Here is a 22,201-nt window from a genome sequence, read left to right as displayed (position 1 = left end):
TTGGGCTCCCGGTGCACGGAGCCTGCTTCTTCCTCTGCCTGTGTCTCTGCCTCTCTCTCTGTGACTATCATAAAAAATAATAAAAAAAAGAATTCTATTGACTATACACACTTGTGGGAAAGTAGTTCACTTAAAAAAAAAAAAAAGATTTGGTTTACTTATTGGACAAGAGCACAAGCAGAGCTGCAGGCAGGAGAGGGAAAAGCAGGCTCCCTGCTGAGCAAGGACCCTGGGATCATGACCTCAGCCAAAGGCAGATGTTTAATTAACTGAGCCACCCAGGCGCCCCAGTTTACATTTTTTTTAAGTTAATAACCCTCAGAACTTACCTATGTATTAAGTCAACTATCAGTTTCCTGCATTCACTCAAAGTCACAGAAAGAAGAAAAGGAATAAATGTGAGGGTCAAATTGCAGTAGATGGTGAGAAAAACAATGGGTGATGGGGAGGTGGAGGGCGGGGAATAAAGTGATTTTTAGTGATGATGGACATGTATTAATTATGATTTTACAGCTGCTGATAGAATAAGTTACAAGAGTGTAAGAGTATACACTTACGAAATTCAACGAATTTAAGATTTACAAGTTACGACATGGAAATCTTGCCTTAACAAAACCCATAAATGAATATTGACATCCAACACAACCCCAGCCAAGCCTGCCCAGAGTTAAGTGTGTAACTTAATCCTTTCATCTACCATTTCACTTTCCTCCATTTCAGTGACCTGAGGTCACCTGTGGCCAAGCAGGGTCCCAGAAACAAGGGCTCCTTCTGAGGTGTCAGGACAATAGTAGTCCTAAGGCTGTGTCACATTGCCCAGGCATTCACCTCATCAGGTAAGCATTTTATCACCTTACACCCTCATAAAAACGTTGGGTATATTTTGAAAGATAAAGGCCACATTCACAGATTTTTTTTTTAAGTGAGCAAGTGAAGGAGGGAGTTTAGGGGCAGAGCGGGAGAATTTAAGCAGGCTCCACTCCCAGGTGGGCCTGATCCCGGGTCCCCATCTGACAACCTGAGCAGAATCGAGAGTAGCAGGCTGACTGAGCCACCCAGGCGCCCCTTATATAACTTTTATTACAGTATATTATTGTCTTATCCTGTTAATCTCTTACTGTGTCCATATCATAAACTTTATCATAGGTATGGACATACAAGAAAAACACCACAGGGCTTGCTACTCTCCGGTTTCAGAGGTGCCCCTAGCGATCTGGGGCCACGTGTCTGTCTCCCGTCCCCCATAAGGGGGGGGACTACTGTCTTAAGATCTGCATTAGAAAAAAACAAGGTCGTTTGATGTTAGAAGGGCAGTGCTCAATTGGGCAGCACAAATACTAAAACTGACATTAGGACAGGTGTAATTTAGAAATACGGTGGTGCACGTCCTGGTGTTCATGGCAGAAATGTTCCCACTTTTCTGTACGTTCAAATGTTTTCATAATAAAAAGGACAGACTGAATTAACATCCTGCAGGACGCCATCCAGAAGCCTGAAAGCAGGAATACGCGGCGCGCTAGAGGGGTCGGAGGAAACCTCCAGGCAAAGATCCGCGGCCCGCGCCCAGGACACCCCGGCCCTCCCGGAGCGACCCCCCCCGCTCTCCCCCACCCCCACCCCCGCGCCCAGGACCCCGGCCCTCCCGGAGCGACCCCCCGCTCTCCCCCCCACCCCCACCCCCGCGCCCAGGACCCCGGCCCTCCCGGAGCGACCCCCCGCTCTCCCCCTCCCCCCCCTCCCCCGCGCCCAGGACCCCGGCCCTCCCGGAGCGACCCCCCGCTCTCCCCCCCACCCCCACCCCCGCGCCCAGGACCCCGGCCCTCCCGGAGCGACCCCCCGCTCTCCCCCTCCCCCCCTCCCCCGCGCCCAGGACCCCGGCCCTCCCGGAGCGACCCCCTGCCCCCCCCACCCCCACCCCCCCCCCGCGCCCAGGACCCCGGCCCTCCCGGAGCGACCCCCCGCCCCCCCCACCCCCGCGCCCAGGACCCCGGCCCTCCCGGAGCGACCCCCTGCCCCCCCACCCCCACCCCCCCCCGCGCCCAGGACCCCGGCCCTCCCGGAGCGACCCCCCGCTCCCCCCCACCCCCACCCCCGCGCCCAGGACCCCGGCCCTCCCGGAGCGACCCCCCGCTCCCCCCCACCCCCACCCCCGCGCCCAGGACCCCGGCCCTCCCGGAGCGACCCCCCGCTCTCCCCCACCCCCACCCCCGCGCCCAGGACCCCGGCCCTCCCGGAGCGACCCCCCGCTCTCCCCCACCCCCACCCCCGCGCCCAGGACCCCGGCCCTCCCGGAGCGACCCCCCGCTCCCCCCCCACCCCCCCCCCCCGCGCCCAGGACCCCGGCCCTCCCGGAGCGACCCCCCGCTCCCCCCCACCCCCACCCCCGCGCCCAGGACCCCGGCCCTCCCGGAGCGACCCCCCGCTCTCCCCCACCCCCACCCCCGCGCCCAGGACCCCGGCCCTCCCGGAGCGACCCCCCGCTCCCCCCCACCCCCACCCCCGCGCCCAGGACCCCGGCCCTCCCGGAGCGACCCCCCGCTCCCCCCCACCCCCACCCCCGCGCCCAGGACCCCGGCCCTCCCGGAGCGACCCCCCGCTCTCCCCCACCCCCACCCCCAGGACCCCGGCCCTCCCGGAGCGACCCCCCGCTCTCCCCCACCCCCACCCCCGCGCCCAGGACCCCGGCCCTCCCGGAGCCCGGGCCCTGCGGACGCCCCCGCTCCCCCCCCGCTCCCCGCTCCCCCCCCCGCTCCCCGCTCGCCCGGAGGTCTCAGTCGGCTCTCAGCATCCACTCCATCATCTGGTTCCTAGAACTCAGATTGCGCAGTGGTCACGTCATCATCGACCCGGGCTCGCCGCTACAGGGCAGGGGCCTCCCCGACCGCCCCCGTCTCCCCGCCCCGGTCCCCAGCCCCACCTCACCCCACACGTTTTCATAATCCTCTCGGGCTCCGGGCCAGCGGCGCCGAGCGGAGCTCGATCATATAAGGAAAATACCGCGAGCTCACGAGGGGGCTACATTGGGGACTCGGGGTTCCCGCGCTTCCAACCCCGACCACCGCCCCCCACCCCCCACCGGGTCCTCCCGGCCCCTCTCCCGCCCGGCAGCCTAGGCCTCGGCCCCTCGGCGCAGGCGCAGGCGCACCCGCCCCCGCGCCCGCCACGGACGCCCAGCCAATCCCGCGGCGCCGCCCTCTGCGCCCCGCCCCCGACTTCCGGCCGCGCTCCCCCCACCCCCCTCCCGGCGCGCGCTCCCCGCACTCCCGCCCCCGACTTCCGGCCGCGCTCCCCCCCACCCCCCTCCCGGCCCGCGCTCCCCGCGCTCCCCGCGCTCCCCCGCCCCGGCCCTGTCCCCGCTCCGGCCCCCAGCGGGCGTGTAGGTGCGGGGGTGCCTGGGGCGGTGACGGCGAGCTGTGCTGGGGGCCCACGGGTGACCGAGGCCAGGGGCGCGGCGAACGGGCGATGGGGGGCGGGGGGGCGGAGAGGTGGGTTCGAGGGCAGAGTGGGGAGGCGCCGCGCGGCTGGGCACGGCTCCCGGCGGCCCCGGGGGTGCGGGCGGGCACGTCGCGCTGAGGGCGGCGAACCCCAGCGGCCAAGTGGGTGAAAGGGCAGGGGCGGAGCGAGGCGCCTCTGTCCGGCGGGGCCGGGGGCGCGGCCGGCGGCTGGAGGGAAGCGGGACGCCTCGCCATGGCCCTGCTCCGAGGTGAGCGGCGCGGGGGGCGCCGGGGGCAGCCCCGAGGGCTCGCGCGGGTCGGGCCGCGGCGACTTGGGCGCGGTTGGCCGCGGAGGGGCGAGCCCGAGGCCCGCTGGCTTCCGACCTTGAAGGCCGTCGGGCCTTTCCGCGCGCCACCGCCGCCCCCCGCGCCCCGGCTTTCCCCAGCGGGTGGGCAAAGTGGGGCGGCGCCGTGAGCGCCGCGCGGCCTGGGGCGGAGGGCTGCGTGGCCGAGGGGCCCCCGCCGCCGAAGGGGTCCGGGGTGCCGGGGGCGGGTGGGGAGGAAGGGGAGCCCCCGGCCCCCGCCCCCTGGTCTTTCCCTTCCTGGAAGCTGCAGTCACGAAGTACGTGAATCAGGAACCAGAAGGACCAGTCCCCCGGTTTTTTATTAGCGTGCATCCCGCCCAGGATGTGGTAGATGGTCGCCCCCGAGGAATAGTTCTTTTACTCCTATTTGACTTTTGGGGGAGTGTCTGCAAATTAATCTGGGAACTGAAATGAATGCGGAGACAGCAGTTTTCCTTAATTGGTCCTGGTTGCTGTCTGCAGTTCCTCTAATTAAACGAGTTAATATTTACCTAACGGATAGGATGGCAGTTGTTACATTGCTTTATCCCTCTTGTTTTAGTGGGATGTTTTTCCTTCGCGGTCACATCATGCCTTGTAAGTCCTTTGGCAGCCCCTGACCTTGGTTCTGTCTCCATAGTCTGGCCTTTTCCAAAGCCTGTAGCTGGACTCACAGTCTCTAGCCCTTCTGGATTGGCTTCCTTCACCTACCCGTGTGCGGTTAAGCTGCCTCCATGTGTTTTCATCATTTGACAGCTCATTTATTTTTATTGCTGAAAATGTTCTACTGTATGGATGTGCTACGTCCACTCACCTTCCGAACAACATCTTGGTTTCTTACAAGTGTTGGCAATCATGCATAAAGCTGCTATAAACGTTCACGTGCAGGTTTTTGCTCCGACATAAGTCTTCAACTCCTTTATGTCAACACATAGGAACGGTGATTGCTGTATGGTGTGGGTAGAGTAGGTTTTGTTTTAGGTTTTTTGTTTTTGTTTATTTAATTTTTATTTATTCATGAGACACAGAGACAGGTGGAGGCACAGGCAGAGGGAGAAGCAGGTTCCCTGCGGGGAGTCCCCATGCGGGGACCCAGGATCAGCCCTGAGCCAAAGGCAGCTGCTCAACACTGAGCCCCCCAGAGGAGCCCCTGTTTATAAAGATTTTGTTTATGTATTTGACCCCACAAGCAGGGGGAGTGGCAGAGGGAGAGGGTGAAGCAGGCTTCCCCAGGATCAGGAGCCTGATGCAGGGGTCAGTCCCAGGACCCTGGGATCATGACCTGAGCTGCAGGCAGGCACTTAACCAACTGAGGCACCCAGGTGTCCCGCTTTTTACTTTTTTAAGAAACTGCCAAACTTCTTTCAGAGTGCTCTTATTTCACATTCCTGGCAGCAACGGAAGAGGTTTTTATTTGCTTGGCATCCTCACCAGCATTGTTGGTGTTTTGGATCTTAGCCATCCTAATAGCTCTGTGGTGGCCTCTCATTGTTATTTTAATGTTAGGTCCCTAATTACGTAAGATGTTGAATATATTTTTATATCGCTGTTTCCCATCGTTGTGTCATCTAACAGTGAAATGTCTGTTAAGGTTTTTAACCGACATTTTAACTGGGTTTTTGGCTTTCTTAAGGTTGAATTTTAAGATTTGTGTATTTTGGACACCAGGCTTTTATCAAATTAAGTGTTTTGTAAATACTCTCATTTTGTAGCTTGTTCTTTTCATTTCCTTTAATGTGTCTTGCAGAGCAGAAGTTTTTCCTTCTAATGATGTTCACATTATCACATTTTTACTTCATGGATGGATCAGACTATCGGTGTTGAATCTAAAAAGTTATCACCAAGCCCAAGGTCACCTAGATTTTATCCTGTATTATCTTGTAGGAGTTTTATAGTTTTGCATTTGACATTTAAAACTATTGTCCATTTTGAGTTAATTGTGAAAGGTTTAAGGTCTGTGCCTAGATTTCATTTTTTTATTAATGTGTTTATTTTTGCATGTGGATGTCATTTGCTGAAAAGACTACCCTCTCTCTATTGAGTCACCGTTGTTCCTTTGTCAGACTTCGATGTTTTGCCCATGTTTTTTGTTTTCTTTTTTTACTCTTTTCGGATTGTAAAATTTCTGTTGACTTATGTTCAAAGTCACTGACTCTCCTTTCATTTCCATTCTTCTGTTAAGCCCATTCAGTGGATTTTTTCCATCAGATACCTTTCAGTTTTAGAATTGCCATTTAAAATTTTTTTTCCAAAAAAAAAAAAAAAATTTTTTTTCCATTTTGATTTTTTTTTATAGTTTGTTTCTTTGCTGAAATGGTCTATCCTTTATAATAAGCATGTTTCCTTTACATCCTTGTACATAGTTACCATAGATAGGTGCTTTAAAATCCTGGCCTGCTAATTCTAACATTTGAGTCGTCTTGCGCTTGGTCTCTGTTGAATGTCTTTACTCTTAAAAATGAATCATATTTTCTTGTTTCTTCAATATGCATTCATTTTGGATTGTAGCATGGACATTGCATATGAAACATTGTAGGGGGGACGCCTGGGTGGCTCAGCGGTTTGACACCTGCCTTTGGCCCAGGAAGTGATCTTGGAGTCCCAGGATCGAGTCCCACATCAGATTCCCTGCATGGAGTCTGCTTCTCCTTCTGCCTGTGCCTCTGCCTCTGCCTCTCTCCTACTCTCTGTCTCTCATGAATGAATGAATGAATGAATGAATAAATAAATAAATAAATAAATAAATAAATAAATAAATAAATAAATAAATAAAATCTTTAAAAAAAAAACATTGTAGGGACCAAATTCTGTTATGTTCTTCTAAAACATGTTAATTTATTGTTTGGTTGTCTATTTATTTTTGCAGGTGGTTAATTTGGCTGAATTCAAGTGGTAAACTCTGTCTTCCCTGTAGAGGGCAAGAGCTCAAATCTAAGTTCGGTTCTGTTAGCCTTAGCCAAGATACTTGTAGGTGCATGAGTAAGGGGTCAGCCAGATATTTAGGCAGATTTCATATATAGGATTTGGCCTCCAGCCTGTGGTCCTTTCCCAGATTCGTTCTCATTTACCAGTGGGTTACGAGCTCAGTTCTCTGATCCATCAAGCCAGTAAGACTATGATGAGTCCCTGAGTTCTACCCATTCCTGTGGTGTAGATTGCCTGCCTTCAAGTCAGAGACTATAAATAAATTGGATGCTTACCCTGTAGTTTCCTTCTTGCATATCTCCTCCATGTCTGCCTAGTTTTGTTCGTTCCCTAAGGCCTTCAGGTAAGTCATTCTTCTAAATTGTCATGGCTGTTTGCAGAAGAGTTGGTTGGATAGGAGCATATTAAGCCATGAGCACATGGCTTATGAAATTAGGCTGTAATGAAATTAGGAAGAAAACATGGGAAAGGGAAAGACAAATAAAATACCGACATAAAAATAAGTAAACTATTACGCAAGGGGATTAGAGGACATTTAAAAAAAAATTGAAGAAGATAGAGTGGCACAGAACAACCCATCTATCAGAACAAAACATCTCTAATGCACTGAACTAATATTTATGGTCTTGTAAATATCTGAATATTATATCTAAAAATATATCTGATCTAAATTATAGTTGTATAGGTTACTGCTAACATTCTTTTATTTTTAAAAAATATTTAGAGCATGAGCAGGGGGAAGAACAGAGGAAGGGGGAGAGAGAATCTCAAGCAGACTGCTGGGAGCCCAGTGCAAGGCTGCATCTCATGACCCTGAGATCATGACTTGAGCCAAAGTCAAGAGTCGGATGCCTATCGACTGATGCCTAACCTAATTGAGCCACCCAGATGCCCTTCCTAACATTCTTTTAAACCATGAGTTTCTCAAAGTAGGAATGAAGCTGTTTTTGTTTTTAAGGATAGGTTGAATTTGTTCCACGAAAGAGATAATCTCCACTAACATAACCTGGAGAATTGTCCTTAAATATCAAGAGTGGTATAATGTTTATATGGCCTCAATTACAGGCTAATATCTTGGCACAAACTCATTGTTGAAAGTCCCATACTTTCTTGGCGAGTGTTGGAAATGTGAGCTCAGATTGTTTTGGGGTGAGCCAATCCTTGCAGGATTTTTGGGAAGATTACATAGTCTATGAAAAGTGATAAAATGTCTAGTGCTTTGTTGGTGCCTAATAAATGTCAGTGTGATTAAAATGGTTATATTGGGTGCAAGTTTTGCATCACACAGCTCTAGTGAGCGTCACTCACACCATCAGACTTTATGACCCTTTTTGGGGGGAGGTGGCCGTAGAGTGCTTTGGAAGGAGTGATTTTTATTTACTTGCACAAGGGCATCCACTGGACTTAACAGTGATACCATAAACTAACAGTCTTCGTTTACATTAACATATGTTTGGATAATTCTCCTGTAGTCTTGGTGGTTAGAGTGAGTGCAGGAAATATTACTGTATTCTAAGCAACACATTTTAATAAGATTGGCAAACTAGAATGTCTTTAGAAGAAAGCAACCAGAATTACCATCAAATAAAGAAGGGTTGGAAGAATGCCTTTTATTGGCTTCAGATCCAGGGGATTTTACAGGTTAGCTGAATCCAGATCTGGAGGGGCTACCCGTGTGAAAGGTGATCTCTCGGGGCGCCTGCAGGGCTCAGTCTGTTGAGCATCTGCCTTCGGCTCAGTTCGTGATCCCGGGGTCCTGGGCTCACCCGGCACTGGGCTCCCTGCTCAGCGGGGAGTCTGCTTCTCCCTCTGCCCCTGCTGGTGCTCTCTCCCTCTCTCACCTTCTCAAATAATGAATATAATCTTTAAAAAAGGGGGGGATCTCTTTTGCCCACTTTATTCCAAGGGTAAAATATAGTGGTTCATATCATTTGAAATTTGTAGTTTAGTCATGCCACGGCTCCAAAAGTAAAGGCATATAGAATTCACATTCAAAGCATCATCAATGCTAGAAACTATTTTTCTTCCTTTTCTCCCCGCCCCCCCCCCCAACTATTTTTCTGACTTGGGATGCATTTTGGGTAGAAGTAAGATCGGTGGGTGGAAGTCTGGGGGAGCTGGAGCAGCTTGTAGGAGGAAAGTCACCCTGCAGTCTGTCGGGTCGTGGCCCATGCCCCGCACAGAGGACCCCGCCTCCTTACTGAACATTTCCCAGCAGATGAGTGTGTTTTCTCTCATCAGGAATTTTCTATGAGGAGAGTGCTTGGTTGGCCTCAAACTTCAAGAGAAGTTCGAATTTAGAGATTCTTTGATTCTGTGAATAGGCAACTTGCTCCAGCACATGGAAGAAGCATTTCAGTTTCAAATGAACGTTTGCCTTTCGATGGACACCGAGGAACCTCCACACAGTTTTCCAGAGTGGCTGCACCAGTTCACATTCCCACCAACAGTGCAGGAGGGTTCCCCTTTCTCCACATCCTCTAACATTTGTGGTTTCCTGCCTTGTTAATTTTCCCCATTCTCACAGGTGTGAGGTGGTATCTCATTGTGGTTTGGATTTGTATTTCCCTGATGGCAAGTGATGCGGAGCATTTCCTCAAGTGCTTGTTGGCCATGTCTGTGTCTTCCTCTGTGAGATTTCTCTTCATGTCTTTTGCCCATTTCATGATTGGATTGTTTGTTTCTCTGCTGTTGAGTTTAATAAGTTCTTTATAGATCTTGGATACTAGCCTTTTACCTGATATGTCTTTTGCAAATATCTTCTCCCATTCTGTATCTTTTAGTTTTGTTGACCGTTTCTTCTTTTGCTGTGCAAAAGCTTCTTCTCGATGAAGTCCCAGTAGTTCATTTTTACTTTTGTTTCTCTTGCCTTCATGGATGTATCTTGCAAGAAGTTACTGTGGCTGAGTTCCAAAAGGGTGTTGCCTCCTCTAGGATTTTGATGGATTCTTGTCTCACATTTAGATGTTTCATCCATTTTGAGTTAATCTCTGTGTATGGTGCAAGAGAGTGGTCTAGTTTCATTCTTCTGCATGTGGATGTCCAATTTTCCCAGCACCATTTATTGAAGAGACTTTTTTCCAGTGGATAGTCTTTCCTCCTTTGTCGAATATTAGTTGACCATAAAGTTGAGGGTCCACTTCTGGATTCTCTGTTCTGTTCCATTGACCTATGTGTCTGTTTTTGTGCCAGTACCACACTGTCTTGATGACCACAGCTTTGTAGTACGACCTGAAATCTGGCATTGTGATGCCCCCAGATATGGTTTTCTTTTTTAAAATTCCCCTGGCTATTCGGGGTCTTTTCTGACTCCACACAAATCTTAAAATAATTTGTTCCAACTCTGTGAAGAAAGTCCATGGTATTTTGATAGGGATTGTATTAAACGTGTAAATTGCCCTGGGTAACATTGACATTTTCACAATATTAATTCTTCCAATCCATGAGCATGGAATATTTTTCCATCTCTTTGTGTCTTCCTCCATTTCTTTCAGAAGTGTCCTGTAGTTTTTAGGGTATAGATCCTTTGCCTCTGGTTAGGTTTATTCCTAGGTATCTTATGCTTTTGGGTGCAATTGTAAATTGGATTAACTCCTTAATTTCTCTTTCTTCAGTTTCATTGTTAGTGTATAGAAATGCTACTGATTTCTGGGCATTGATGAATGGATAAAGAAAATATGGTCTATGTATACAGTGGAATATTACTCAGCCATTAGAAACGACAAATACCCACCATTTGCTTCGACGTGGGTGGAACTGAAGGGTATTATGCTGAGTGAAATAAGTCAATCAGAGAAGGACAAACATTATATGGTCTCATTCATTTGGGGAATATAAAAAATAATGACGGAATAAAGGGGAAAGGAGAAAAAATGAGTGGGAAATATCAGAAAGGGAGACAACATGAGAGACTCCTAACTCTGGGAAACGAACTAGGGGCGGGGGAAGGGGAGGTGGGCGGGGGGTGGGGGTGACTGGGTGACGGGCACTGAGGGGAGCACTTGATGGGATGAGCACTGGGTGTTATTCTATATGTTGGCAAATTGGACACCAATAAAAAATAAATTTACAAAAAAAAAAAAAAAAAACGAATGTTTGCGGTGCGGCTGATCCCGGGGGGGCAGGAATGTTCTGTGGCCGAGTGGGCTCCCGTTGGCGTGTGGGTGTCGCTTGCGGTGACCCTTCCTTGACACTGCCACCACGGACGAGATTTGCCTTCTGTCCTGTTACGTGACGAGGGTCAGCCGTGTCCTAGTTGGGAGCAGGACCTAGCGCTAGAGTCCCGCGGTGAGGTGACGGAGGCGTGGGGACACCGAGGGACCCGCTTGCCCTCACATGTCTCTCCCGGGTGACAACAGGTGTGTTCATCGTTGCCGCCAAGCGGACGCCCTTCGGAGCCTACGGCGGGCTCCTGAAGGACTTCACGGCTACTGACCTGACGGAACTGGCCGCCAGGGCTGCCCTGTCTGCAGGTGGTGTGTCACCTGAGGCCATCGACAGCATCATCATAGGCAATGTCATCCAGGTTAGTAGGGGGGGTGTGGGGGGGGGGTGTTCATTCCGTTGCTCCATAGTTACTCAAAAAGTCACTTCCTGAATGGGTCTCAATGGCAAGCTAGTTAATAATAGTTAAAGGCATTTATGAATTGAACACTCCTGTGACCCCAGGAGCAATGGTGAGTAGGATTCAAAGCCACGCGGACTCTGGAAGCCATAGACCCGTCCCGTTGGGGTTTTAGCCCATCGCTTCCTAAGGTCAGATTCATTTCCTTGACGTGCCTCCACCTCGCTGGCTTTGTCTATACCACTGAGGAGGGCAGAAAACACTGGCAGGCCCCAGCAGGAGCATGGCCAGTCCCTGCTGGGGGTTGTGCCTTCACCATCCGGCTTGCTCCGCCACGCTGCACAAAGCTCATCATTTGTGGATAATGAAAGCTGTACGTGCCTTTGGAGCATATGGCCTCTTCCTCCTCCCAGCCTTGCTATGACGGGCCCGCGTGGCGCGCGGTGGCTCCTTGGAGGGACCGGCGGCGAAGACTGGAGGCTGCTGCTGCCCCTCGCGGGGCTCAGCTCCGAGGGCAGCCGGAAGCTCGGAAGGGATGTGCAGCTGTTCCCACCCTGGTCCCGGGCCCTGACTCCGAGATTTGGCTTCTACTAAGAACGCATTTTGTTTGTGGTGGAGTCTAGACGACTTCGTCTTTTCTTCTTTCAGTGACACTTCTTACTTTGACTTTTTTTTCTGCTTTTTTTTTTTTTTTATAGGTTTTTTTTTTTTTTTTTAAGATTTTATTTATTCATGAGATACACAGAGGGTGAGAGAGGCAGAGACAGGCAGAGGGAGAAGCAGGCTCCATGCGGGGAGCCCGATGTGGGACTCGATCCCGGGGCTCCAGGATCAGGCCCTGGGTCGAAGGCAGGCGCCAAACCACTGAGCCACCCAGGGATCCCCCTTTTTCTGCTTTTGAAATGAACTCTCAGTTACAAAATACCAGACTACACTCAGATGCCAGCCATTGGCACACACTGGAGAAGCTTGCAAGTAAGGACAGGTAGCAGCAGTGGGACGTGGGAGGCGGGAGGTGATTGAAGCAGTGGTTACACATGTTCACAGGAAGCTAAAACTATCCAACAGGTTTTGCTGTGATGGTAGCACAGATTAGACTGACTAGTCACTACCCTGCTGTGTGGCCTCACTGTGTTCCAGCTCAGAGTTTGTGCAGCAATACGATTTCTTCTGGTTAAGAGTTCATGGCTTGCACCCTTCACAGGGTGGCTGGAGGCCACCGGACCCATCTGTTAGCTTTTCAAAGTGCTGTCCTAGACCCGACAGATGTACAGAGAGACTTCAGGAGCTCTACACTGGAGCTACAGCATATAATTTGGGTTTCCTGGCTGGATGTGTAGCCCAGCCAACATCCAAATGCCGTTGCTGAGCTTCAGGGATTGGTAGAGCATGTCCTCCCCTTCCATATTCCTCTTGGCAAGAGGATTAGACGTTGTTTTGTGGTTTGCTGGAAACGGTGTCAGCCTTTAAATTGACATTCCTTAATCTGAAACCAAAGTTCATTTTCGTTGGGAATATCTTTCCACGTAGCAAGGAAGACCTGGTGCTCCATTCTGAGAGTCTTTGACAAAAAACACACTTACTGGAGTGAGGCAGTTGAGGTAGAAGACGTCAGTATTGTTTTTCACAGCCACCCACAGGTTATTCGGGGGACCATCTGAATGGTCCTAAGGTGTTCAGAGGCAGGGAGACATCAGGGCACTGGTTTGGCATCAGTGGGGTATGGTTGGCCAGAGGAATGCTCCGGTGATGACACCGGAGCCACTGTTGTTTGACTAAAGTACAAAGTCTGTCATGTCTGCTGAGCTTTGTTGGTGAAGTTCATTTCCATACAGGTGTGCCCTTGGTGGTGAATACATGTTCCAGAAATCTCCAAGCCTGCTCCTTCCTGCAGGCAGCCAGACAGCCTTAAGAACCACACATCCAGTAGATCCCCTGCCTGTTCTGTGGAGAATGCTGACAGGTCATTCAGACCATTGCTGACCACAGCAGGAGTAGGTGAAGGAGGCCCTGATGATGGGATGACTGCCCCACCAGACCATCTAGTCCTCCTCCCAAGAGATCCATCCTCCTATCTGTATGGAGGACACCTGAAGCACATTGACTGGGGGACCAAGGTCAACGCTAAAAGGTCTAGAAGGTCACCTTGAAGGGGGATAACCTGAGGCTGTTCCAGGTTGGTGGCACTGGTGGTACCAATAGGGCTCTCATCTGCATCAGTGCTCCCGTGATGTATTGACAAGTGTTTGCGATGGATTCCGTGACTTCCTTCCACAGGAGCATTGGGAGGCTATGGTACACCAAGGCACAAGATCCAGTGTGGCAAATTAGCTCATCCAGCAGCGCTGGCATAATAAAATCTGTTTCCTCAGACATCAGTGGCTTCTCAAACAAGACTACTTGTTTGCCCATCACAGGGTCTGTTTGAGAGAAGACGCCAATAAATACAGCCCTGGTCTCAAAGGTCAGGATTAGTATAATCCTGTGTTGCCAAACTTAAGACTTGCTGTGCCATCTTCTGTGTTTCTGGTGGTTTGTTGGGAAACAGCCTTCCAGTGGCAGAAAGTGGAGTGAGCTGCACCTGGGTGCTTTCATCATGCAGACCCTGCGGGAGGCTTTCCAATAACACCTCTGCATTGTCTGTTCTCCAGCATATTCTCCCGCAGTCCAAATCCTAGCTGCTTGAGCATCTGGTTCATCTAGGGAGTCTAAGTCCTCACTCAGAGTGGCAATGATACTTTCATACTTGGAGTGTTGGCAAAAGATGTGCCTGATGACAATAGTTGCCTTTTGGACCATGTCATTGACTTTGGTCTGGATGAGATCAAGCAGTGTGCTGACCCCGCACTCTGCAGGTTGCTCCCCTTTGATGGCACACTGTCCAGTGGCCCGCGCACTTTGTTGATTTGCAAACAAAGTCAACATCCATCCACCTCTGGCATATCCCTTTAATTCTGCCAGAACCTGAGTAGTGTTGTCTTGGGATGCCAGACAGATCATGATGTTCAGTTCCTCTAATTTAACATAGATGGGATCCTTCAGATAATGCTGCCACAGCAATTTGCCACCATTGGATTTGAATCTGCCATAAGATCCTGTAGAGAATCCACCGGTCCCTGCTCTCCCACCATTTGGGCATTGATACGGAGTTTTGTTTGTTTTTTTAATATATTCCTTTTTTAAAAGATTATTGATTTATTTATACATGAGAGACACAGAGAGAGAGGCAGAGACACAGGCAGAGGGAGAAGCAGACTCCATGCAGGGAGCCCGATGTGGGACTCGATCCTAGGACCCTGGGGTCGCACCTTGAACTGAAGGCAGACGCTCAACCACTGAGCCACCTGGGTGCCCCAAGACGGAATTTTGTCACACATACTGCTGCTGTTTCCTGAACATAGAGATCTTCATCCTTTAAGCACATGCAGAGGGGCGCACAGGGATATTCTGTAATCTTATCCCCCTGAATGCATCCCACAGTCCTGACAGCCAAGGCCTGAATTAGAGGATTGGGTCTCCGCAGTCCTTCACAAAGCTGTTGACAGCTGTGACGGCCATGTCTGGCTGACTCGGGGTGAAGTTCATCACATAAAGATGCATGAGCTTCTTTAATTCCAGATTGTCGGCTTGCATACAATTCAGTACACGTGGAGAGAGAGCTGACGTCCTTGTCCACAGTTGTGGTAGCAACACTTTCTTCACAGCCTCCTTCCTTCCTCTTCTTTCTTTTTTTTTTTTTTTTCCTCTTCTTTCTTTTCCTTGTTGAGTTCAGCCTTCAGTTCAAAGATTGCTCCTTTTTCATTGGTTGTGAAATACTTGGACTCAGTCATGGTTTTGGATCTTTAATGTGCACCAGGGCAGGGGAGGGGGTGGCAGAGGCAGCCAGAGAGCACGGCCCGAGTGGTGGTGTAACATTTTCCTCAGACTTCATTCATTTTCTATGCCAGAATCATATCCCATCAGATGGAATACCACATTTTGCTTTTCCCTTATGCAGTTGATAAACAGCTGGGTTATTTCCACATTTTGGCTATCATGCCTAGTGTTGCTTTGAGCATCATATACAAGTTTTTATGTAGACAGAGGTTTTCATTTTTCTTAATTATATACTTAGGAGTAGGATTTCTGGGTTATATGGTATCTCCATGCTTAATTGTTTCAGGAACTTTCAGACTTCTCCAAAGCCCCTAGAACATTTGACAATCCTACCTACAATGTGTGAAGGTTCCATTTTCTCCACATCCTTTTCAACACTTGTTAACCATGTTTTTGATTATCGCCATCCTAGTGGATGTGAAATAATATCTTATTTTGGTTTTGGTTTGCCTTTCCCTGATAACTAATGATGATGAACACCATTTCATTTGCTTATTGGCTATTTCTGTATCCTCCTTAGAGAAATGTCTATTCAAATCCTTTTCCCATTTTTAATTGTGTTGTTTATTATTGAGTTGTAAGAGTTCTTTACATATTCAGGATACAAGTCCTTTATCAGATATGTAAGTTGTCTTTTATTCCATTCTAAGTTGTCTTTTCACGTCTTGGTGGTATCCTTTGAAATACGAAAGTTTTTAATTTTGATGAAGCCCAACTTATTTTTTGTTGCTTGTGTTTTGGTTGGTGTCATATCTAAGAATCATTTCCAAATGCATGGTACATGAATATTTATCCCTGTTGTTTCCCCTGAGAGTTTTATAGTATTAGCTCTTATATTTGGGTTGACTAATTTTTATTAATTTGTTGTTTGTTTTGGGATACAGGTTCAACTTCTTTTGCATTTGTTGAAAATGCACCATTTGTTGAAAAGACCATTCTTTGCTCCATTGAGTGGTCTTTGCACTTTTATTAAAAATCAGCCATATGAATTAATCTGTGACAAAGGAGGCAAAGATATACAGTGGGGAAAAGATAATCTCTTCAATAAATGGTGCTGGGAAAACTAGACAGCTACATGTAAAAAAAATGAAGCAACCATTTTCTCACACCATACACAAAATAAACTGAGAATGGATGAAAGACCTAAATGTGAGACCTAAAACCATAAAGATCCTAGAAGAGAACATAGGCAGTGAATCTCTGACATTGGCCATAGCAACATTTTTCTAGATACATCTTTGAAGGCAAGGGAAACAAAAGCAAAAATAAACTATTAGGACTACATCAAAATAAAAAGCTTTTTCACAGGGACGCCTGGGTGGCTCAGCAGTTGAGCATCTGCCTTCGGCTCAAGGCATGATCCTGGGGTCCTGGGATTGAGTCCCACATCGGGCTCCCCGCAGGAAGCCTGCTTCTCCCTCTGCCTGTGTCTCTGCTTCTCTCTCTGTGTCTCTTAGGAATAACTAAAATCTTTAAAAAAAAATAGCTTTTTCACAGTGAAGGAAACCATCAATAAAACAAAAAGGCAACCTCCTGAATGGGAGAAGATATATGCAAATGATACGTCTGATAAGGGGTTAATATCCAAAATTACAAAAAAATATACAACTTAACATCAAAAAAACAAACAATCCAATTGAAAAATGGGCAGGGGACCTGAGTAGACATTTTTCCAAGGAAGACATCCAGATGGCCAACAGATGATGCATGAAAAGATGCTCCACATCACTAGTCATCAGGGAAATATAAATGAAAACCACAGTGAGATATCACTTCATACCTGTCAGTACGGCTAAAATAAAAAATACAAGAAATGAGTGTTGACAAGGATGTGGAGAAAAAGGAACCCTCCTGCACTGTTGGTGGGACTGTAAGCTGGTGCAGCCACTGTGAAAAACACCATGGAGGTCAAACCTTTTAAATAGAACTATCATATGATCCAAGAATTCCACTAGTGGGTAATACAGCCAAAGAAAATGAAAACACTAATTCGAAAAGATACACTCACCTTTATGTTTATTGCAGCATTATTTACAACAGCCAAGAAATGGAAGCAGCCTAAGTGTCCATTGACAGATGAGTGGCTAAGGAAGATGTGGGGTGTGTCTGTGTGAGTGTACGTATATAATAGAATATTATGCAGACATAAAAAGGATGAGATTGTACCATTTGAGACAACATGGATGGGCCTAGAGGGTAATATGCGAAGTGAAATAGACTGAGCAAGACAAATATATGATTTCTGTCATATGGAGTCTAAAAATACAAACGAAGCAGAATACACAAAAAAGCAGAATCAGACCTGCAAATACAGACAACGAACTGATGGTTACTACAGGGGAATGGGCAAAATTGGGTGAAGGAAGGTAGGAGTTACAAACTTCTGGTTATGGAATGAATAAGTCATGGGAATAAAAGGAACAGCACAAGGAGTATAGTCAGTGGTATTATAATAGCATCGTATTGTGAGAGGTGCTTGCCACTTGTGAGCACAACATCACGTAGAAATCACTCTGTTGTGCACCTGAAAGTAATATAACCTTGGTGTCAACTATATTCAAATATACATTTTTTAAAATAAAAGTAATTTTAGGTTTATTTTTTTTAATGCTTTGTAATCAGTATATTAAGGAGACATACATTTCAATTGCTTAATTCTGATTCCAGATTTAAGCTTGTGAACATGACTTTTAAACATACAATTAAAACTATTCATCATAATTTGCTATACTACCAACATGAAATTACAGTTACTTCGGAGCGTAAGTTAAATGGTTTAAAGTAAGCCTGTCACATACCTAGAAGACACCTTCCTGTCTCATACATGCAAATGAACTTCTCCACGTAAATGTCTCTTCATTCTAAGTTACCCTGGCTCCTGAAGTCACTACTCTGAAGTTTATCTTGGTCCAAAGAGAAGGAAAAAAAGTGTAACCATGACTGATATATATATATGTACATATATATATATATGTATATATATATATATATATTAAAAAAAAAGATGGCACAGAAGGGAATGCAATTCTACAAGTGCAAGCCCTCAAGCAGCAGCATATAATAAACCACTTTTTTAGAGAGGTATCCTTTCTATCACTGATACTACAGGCCAAATTACATAGCATGCCATCTTCAAGTAACAGTTGAGGCAATAAAATGCAGAGGCATCACAATGAATCCTACTTAACGTAACTACAGACCAACACTTCTCTACAAATTAATAAATTCTTTGCCAATTAAATACAAGTTTTAACTTCATAGCTTAACAATTAAGGGTCATACACTGAAGTCAATACATACACCTAGCATTTCAGTCTGAACTGTTTCATATACATAGAGCTGCAATCAATTACAAGGTATGGCCTAACAAACGCTAGAGGAGATTTTTTAAAAGTAGTTTTTACAGTATTAAACTTATCTTGCACACTGAAGTCATCATACATACAGGGCAAAGTCAGAGCTTTTATATTTGAGTTTATTCTTCATTTAACTTTTAAAACACTACTATAGTTGAATATTAAAACAAAAACAATAGCAAGTAGTGAGCTATGATAGTCCTTCACTCATCCACTACTGCATATAAAATGCCAGCAGCAGTGTTATTCACCGGCCCCATTAAGAAGTCTGACACTGAACACCACCCCTAGGATGATGTTCATCATCCTCATATGCTTCCCCATTGTAATGGCGCCGTCTCTCCTGATTGGGATCAAAGTCCACAAGTTCTACCTGGTCCATTTCATCAGTCTCTTCTACTTCCTTCCTCTCAGGTAGGAGTTTTTCCAGCAAAGAAAGTTTATCAGGAGAGAGAAAGCCATTCTCGGGGAAGTTTACCTTAAATTCGATGATTAGGCGACCCTTCTCATATGGTCTACGATAAATTGGCATGCCTTCATTTAGCACACACTTGATATCCCCATGCTTGACAATCTGACCCGGATGAGAGGTGATGACGATGGTTTGGTTGTCAAGAGTAGATCTTGGCTTTTGAAAGCCACACAGGGCTTCAACCAGCTGTATATCCATACACATGAAAAGATCTTCTCCTCGTCAAGTAAAAACAGCATGGTCCTTCTCATCTAAAACAATGATAATATCTCCTGGTTCAAGTCCTGGTTCTTGGTCTCCCTCACCAGGGAATGTTATCTTCTGGCCATCTTTCATGCCTTTGTCAATATGCACTTCTAGAATCTTCTTCTCTCGAACTATCTTCCTTCCGTTGCAGCTTTTACATCTATCTTTAGGACTGATCCGTTCCCCATGGCCCTGGCACTCCATGCACACAGACTGAATTTGCTGAACCATTCCAGGTCCTATCTGATGAATTCTTATTTGCATTCCAGTACCTCGGCAATTGGGACAACATTCGACTGCTCCTTTCTTACCACCTCGGCCTTCACATTTATCGCAAATCACATTCTTTTGCAGAGCTAGTTTTCTTGTTGCGCCATTATATAGATCTTCTAAGGTTACTGAGAGCTGATGTACAACATTTTTACCTCTCCGTTCTCTCTGCATCCTGCCTCCTCCTCCAAAAAACATATCAAAGATGTCCATGGGGGAGCCAAAACCACCACCAGCTCCACCTTCTTTAATTGCCTGTTCTCCTCCTTTGTCATATAATTCCCTTTTCTTTGCATCAGAGAGCACTTCATAAGCTTGAGAAATCTGTTTAAACTTCTCTCCTTCATTTGGATTCTTATCAGGGTGGTACTTCAAGGCCAGTTTTCTGTAAGCCTTTTTCAATTCCTCCTGGGTGGCATTGGGTTTGACCCGCAAAACATCATAGTAAGTGGTTTCTTTCACCATTTTCTACAACGGGTAAGAGGGCCGAAGCCGGTGTGGGGGAGCGGGAAGGAGCGCGTTGCTGGGCGCAGCTCGGGCAGCCGCCGCTCCTCCGCGTCTCACCAAGCGTTCTGGAAAGTTCCCTAATTTTAGGTTTAGATTGAAAAAAATAACATGCCTACATTGGCCTCCTTCACTTACAAAATGCATATGAAATGTCCCTTACGACACATAAAAAGTTATGTAATAAAAACATCTTGTTTACAAAATAAAAAAATCCGTTGACCACAGATGCATGATTTTATTTTTGGACTTTCAATTCTGTTCCTTTGATCTGCATGCCTGTCCTTTTTATATCCATTCCATACTGTCTTGATTACAATTTCTTTGTAGTAAGTTTTAGAATTAGGAAATATGAGTCCTCATCCCTTATTCTTCCAGAGCTTTGGCTCTTCTGGGTCTCTCACAATTTGATAGGGATTTTCGAATCTATCACTTTCTATAAAGAACTCAGCTGGGATTCTGTTGAATCTGTAGGTCACTTGGACGAGTGTCACCATCTCAACAATGTTAACATTCATGGGATATTTTTTCATTTGTATAAATCCTCTAATTTTTTCAATATTTTATAGTTTTTAGAATATATGTTTTATACGTCTTTTGTTCAGTCGATACCGAAGTACTTTACTATTTTTGTTGCTATTTTGAATGGAACTGTTTTCTCATTTAATTTCAGATTGTTCAAGTGTATAGGAATATATAATTGATTTTTTAAATAAATTTTATTCATTTATTAATGAGAGACACAGAGACACAGGCAGAGGGAGAAGTAGGCTCCATGCAAGGAGCCCAACGTGGGACTCAATCCCCAGACTCCAGGATCACGCCCTAGGCTGAAGGCAGGCACCAAACCACTGAGCCACCCAGGGATCCCCTATAATTGATTTTTGTATATTGATCTTGTACCATGATTGCTGAACCCATTTATTCTAATAATTTTTTAGTTAGTTCCTTAGGGCTTTTATATGTGACATTGTGTCATCCTGGAGTAGAGATAGTTTTACTTCTTTCTCTCCAATCTGGATTTCTTTTACTTCTTAATTCTTGCTTCATTGCCCCATCTAGAACCTGCAGGGTTGAAGAGAAGTGACAAGAAGTGGATATCCTTGTTTTCTTCCTGATATTATGGGGAAAGCAGCCATGTTTCACCATTAAATATGATGTTAGATGTGGACTTTTTTTATCAGGTTGGGGAAGTTCCCTTTTATTTTTAGTTTATTAAGTGTTTTCATATGAAAGGGCATTGGCTATTGTCATGCTTTTTCTGTTTCAGTTGAGATGATCATATGATTTTTTTTAATTCTATGATCACATCTTAATATATGTTATCAATTTATCAACATTAAACTCTTGGCCAACAGCACTGTAACTAACACCTGATGAAAGTTTCTCTAACAGACATCTTCCCCATGGGGCACATCATGCCTTCCTCCACTTAGATGCACAAGGCAGCATGTCAGCACTATGCCTAGGGCTATTTTGAATATCAAACTTACCAACAAAAAGCACAAAAATGGCAAAAAGCACACACAAAAGAGACTAACTAGACTGCAGAAAGGACTTTTTTTTTTTTTTAAGATTTTATTTATTTGAGAGAGAACAGTAGCAGGAGAGAGAAGCAGACCCCCTGCTGAGCAGGGAGCCAATGCGACGGTAGGCTCCATCCAAGGATCCTGAGATCATGACCTGAGCCAAAGGCAGGCACTCAGCTGACAGGCGCCCAGAAAGGACATTTGGGTTTTTTTTTTAAATTTTTTTTTAAATTTATTTATGATAGTCACAGAGAGAGAGAGAGAGAGGCAGAGACAGGCAGAGGGAGAAGCAGGATCCATGCACCGGGAGCCCGATGTGGGATTCGATCCCGGGTCTCCAGGATCACGCCCTGGGCCAAAGGCAGGCACTAAACCTCTGCGCCACCCAGGGATCCCAGGACATTTGTAGCACGAGAGCTAAAACAGGAAGACTATGTCCCCTTGCTCATCCTCAGCTAGAAAAGTGTGCATTATATCAGGCAGCTGAAGTTTCTCAATTTCCCTCCACCCCAATGTCTGGAAATAACTACAGAAGTGCTGCGGGTATTGATGTTGGGGCTACAAATAAATTTTAACAAGTAGTTGAATTTGCAAGTATGGAATCTATGAATAATGAAAATCGACTGTATTTTGAACTTACATATTTATGTTCTGAGAAGTGTTTAAGGTACTAATGTATTC

The 22,201-nt window shown here is 46.8% G+C and overlaps 1 protein-coding gene, 2 non-coding genes and 3 pseudogenes across 3 annotated transcripts in view; 1 reads left to right on the top strand and 5 right to left on the bottom strand.

Moving 5' to 3' along the window:
• Positions 1-2,765: 2,765 nt before the first annotated feature.
• Positions 2,766-2,848, bottom strand: LOC140595237 (small Cajal body-specific RNA 18). The gene has a single exon (XR_011996763.1).
• Positions 2,849-2,897: 49 nt separating this feature from the next.
• Positions 2,898-3,035, bottom strand: LOC112925334 (small Cajal body-specific RNA 17). The gene has a single exon (XR_003236091.1).
• Positions 3,036-3,366: 331 nt separating this feature from the next.
• ACAA2 (acetyl-CoA acyltransferase 2) overlaps positions 3,367-22,201 on the top strand; it is a 38,189-nt gene continuing 19,354 nt past the window's right edge. Inside the window, exons 1-2 of the mRNA XM_026006023.2 lie at positions 3,367-3,703; positions 11,062-11,228. Of these exons, the coding sequence (XP_025861808.1) occupies positions 3,688-3,703; positions 11,062-11,228 (183 nt within the window). The 5' untranslated portion in view covers positions 3,367-3,687. The remainder of the gene's footprint in view (positions 3,704-11,061; positions 11,229-22,201) is intronic.
• LOC140595034 (AP-2 complex subunit beta pseudogene) lies at positions 12,521-13,098 on the bottom strand (annotated as a pseudogene).
• LOC112925233 (AP-2 complex subunit beta pseudogene) lies at positions 13,122-14,825 on the bottom strand (annotated as a pseudogene).
• LOC140595206 (dnaJ homolog subfamily A member 1 pseudogene) lies at positions 18,739-19,952 on the bottom strand (annotated as a pseudogene).

The sequence above is a fragment of the Vulpes vulpes genome, chromosome 13 (genome assembly GCF_048418805.1).
Source record: "Vulpes vulpes isolate BD-2025 chromosome 13, VulVul3, whole genome shotgun sequence".
Taxonomy (NCBI): Eukaryota; Metazoa; Chordata; class Mammalia; order Carnivora; family Canidae; genus Vulpes; species Vulpes vulpes.
Note: the sequence above shows the minus strand (reverse complement) of the source record. Positions and strands in the feature narration are given on the sequence as shown.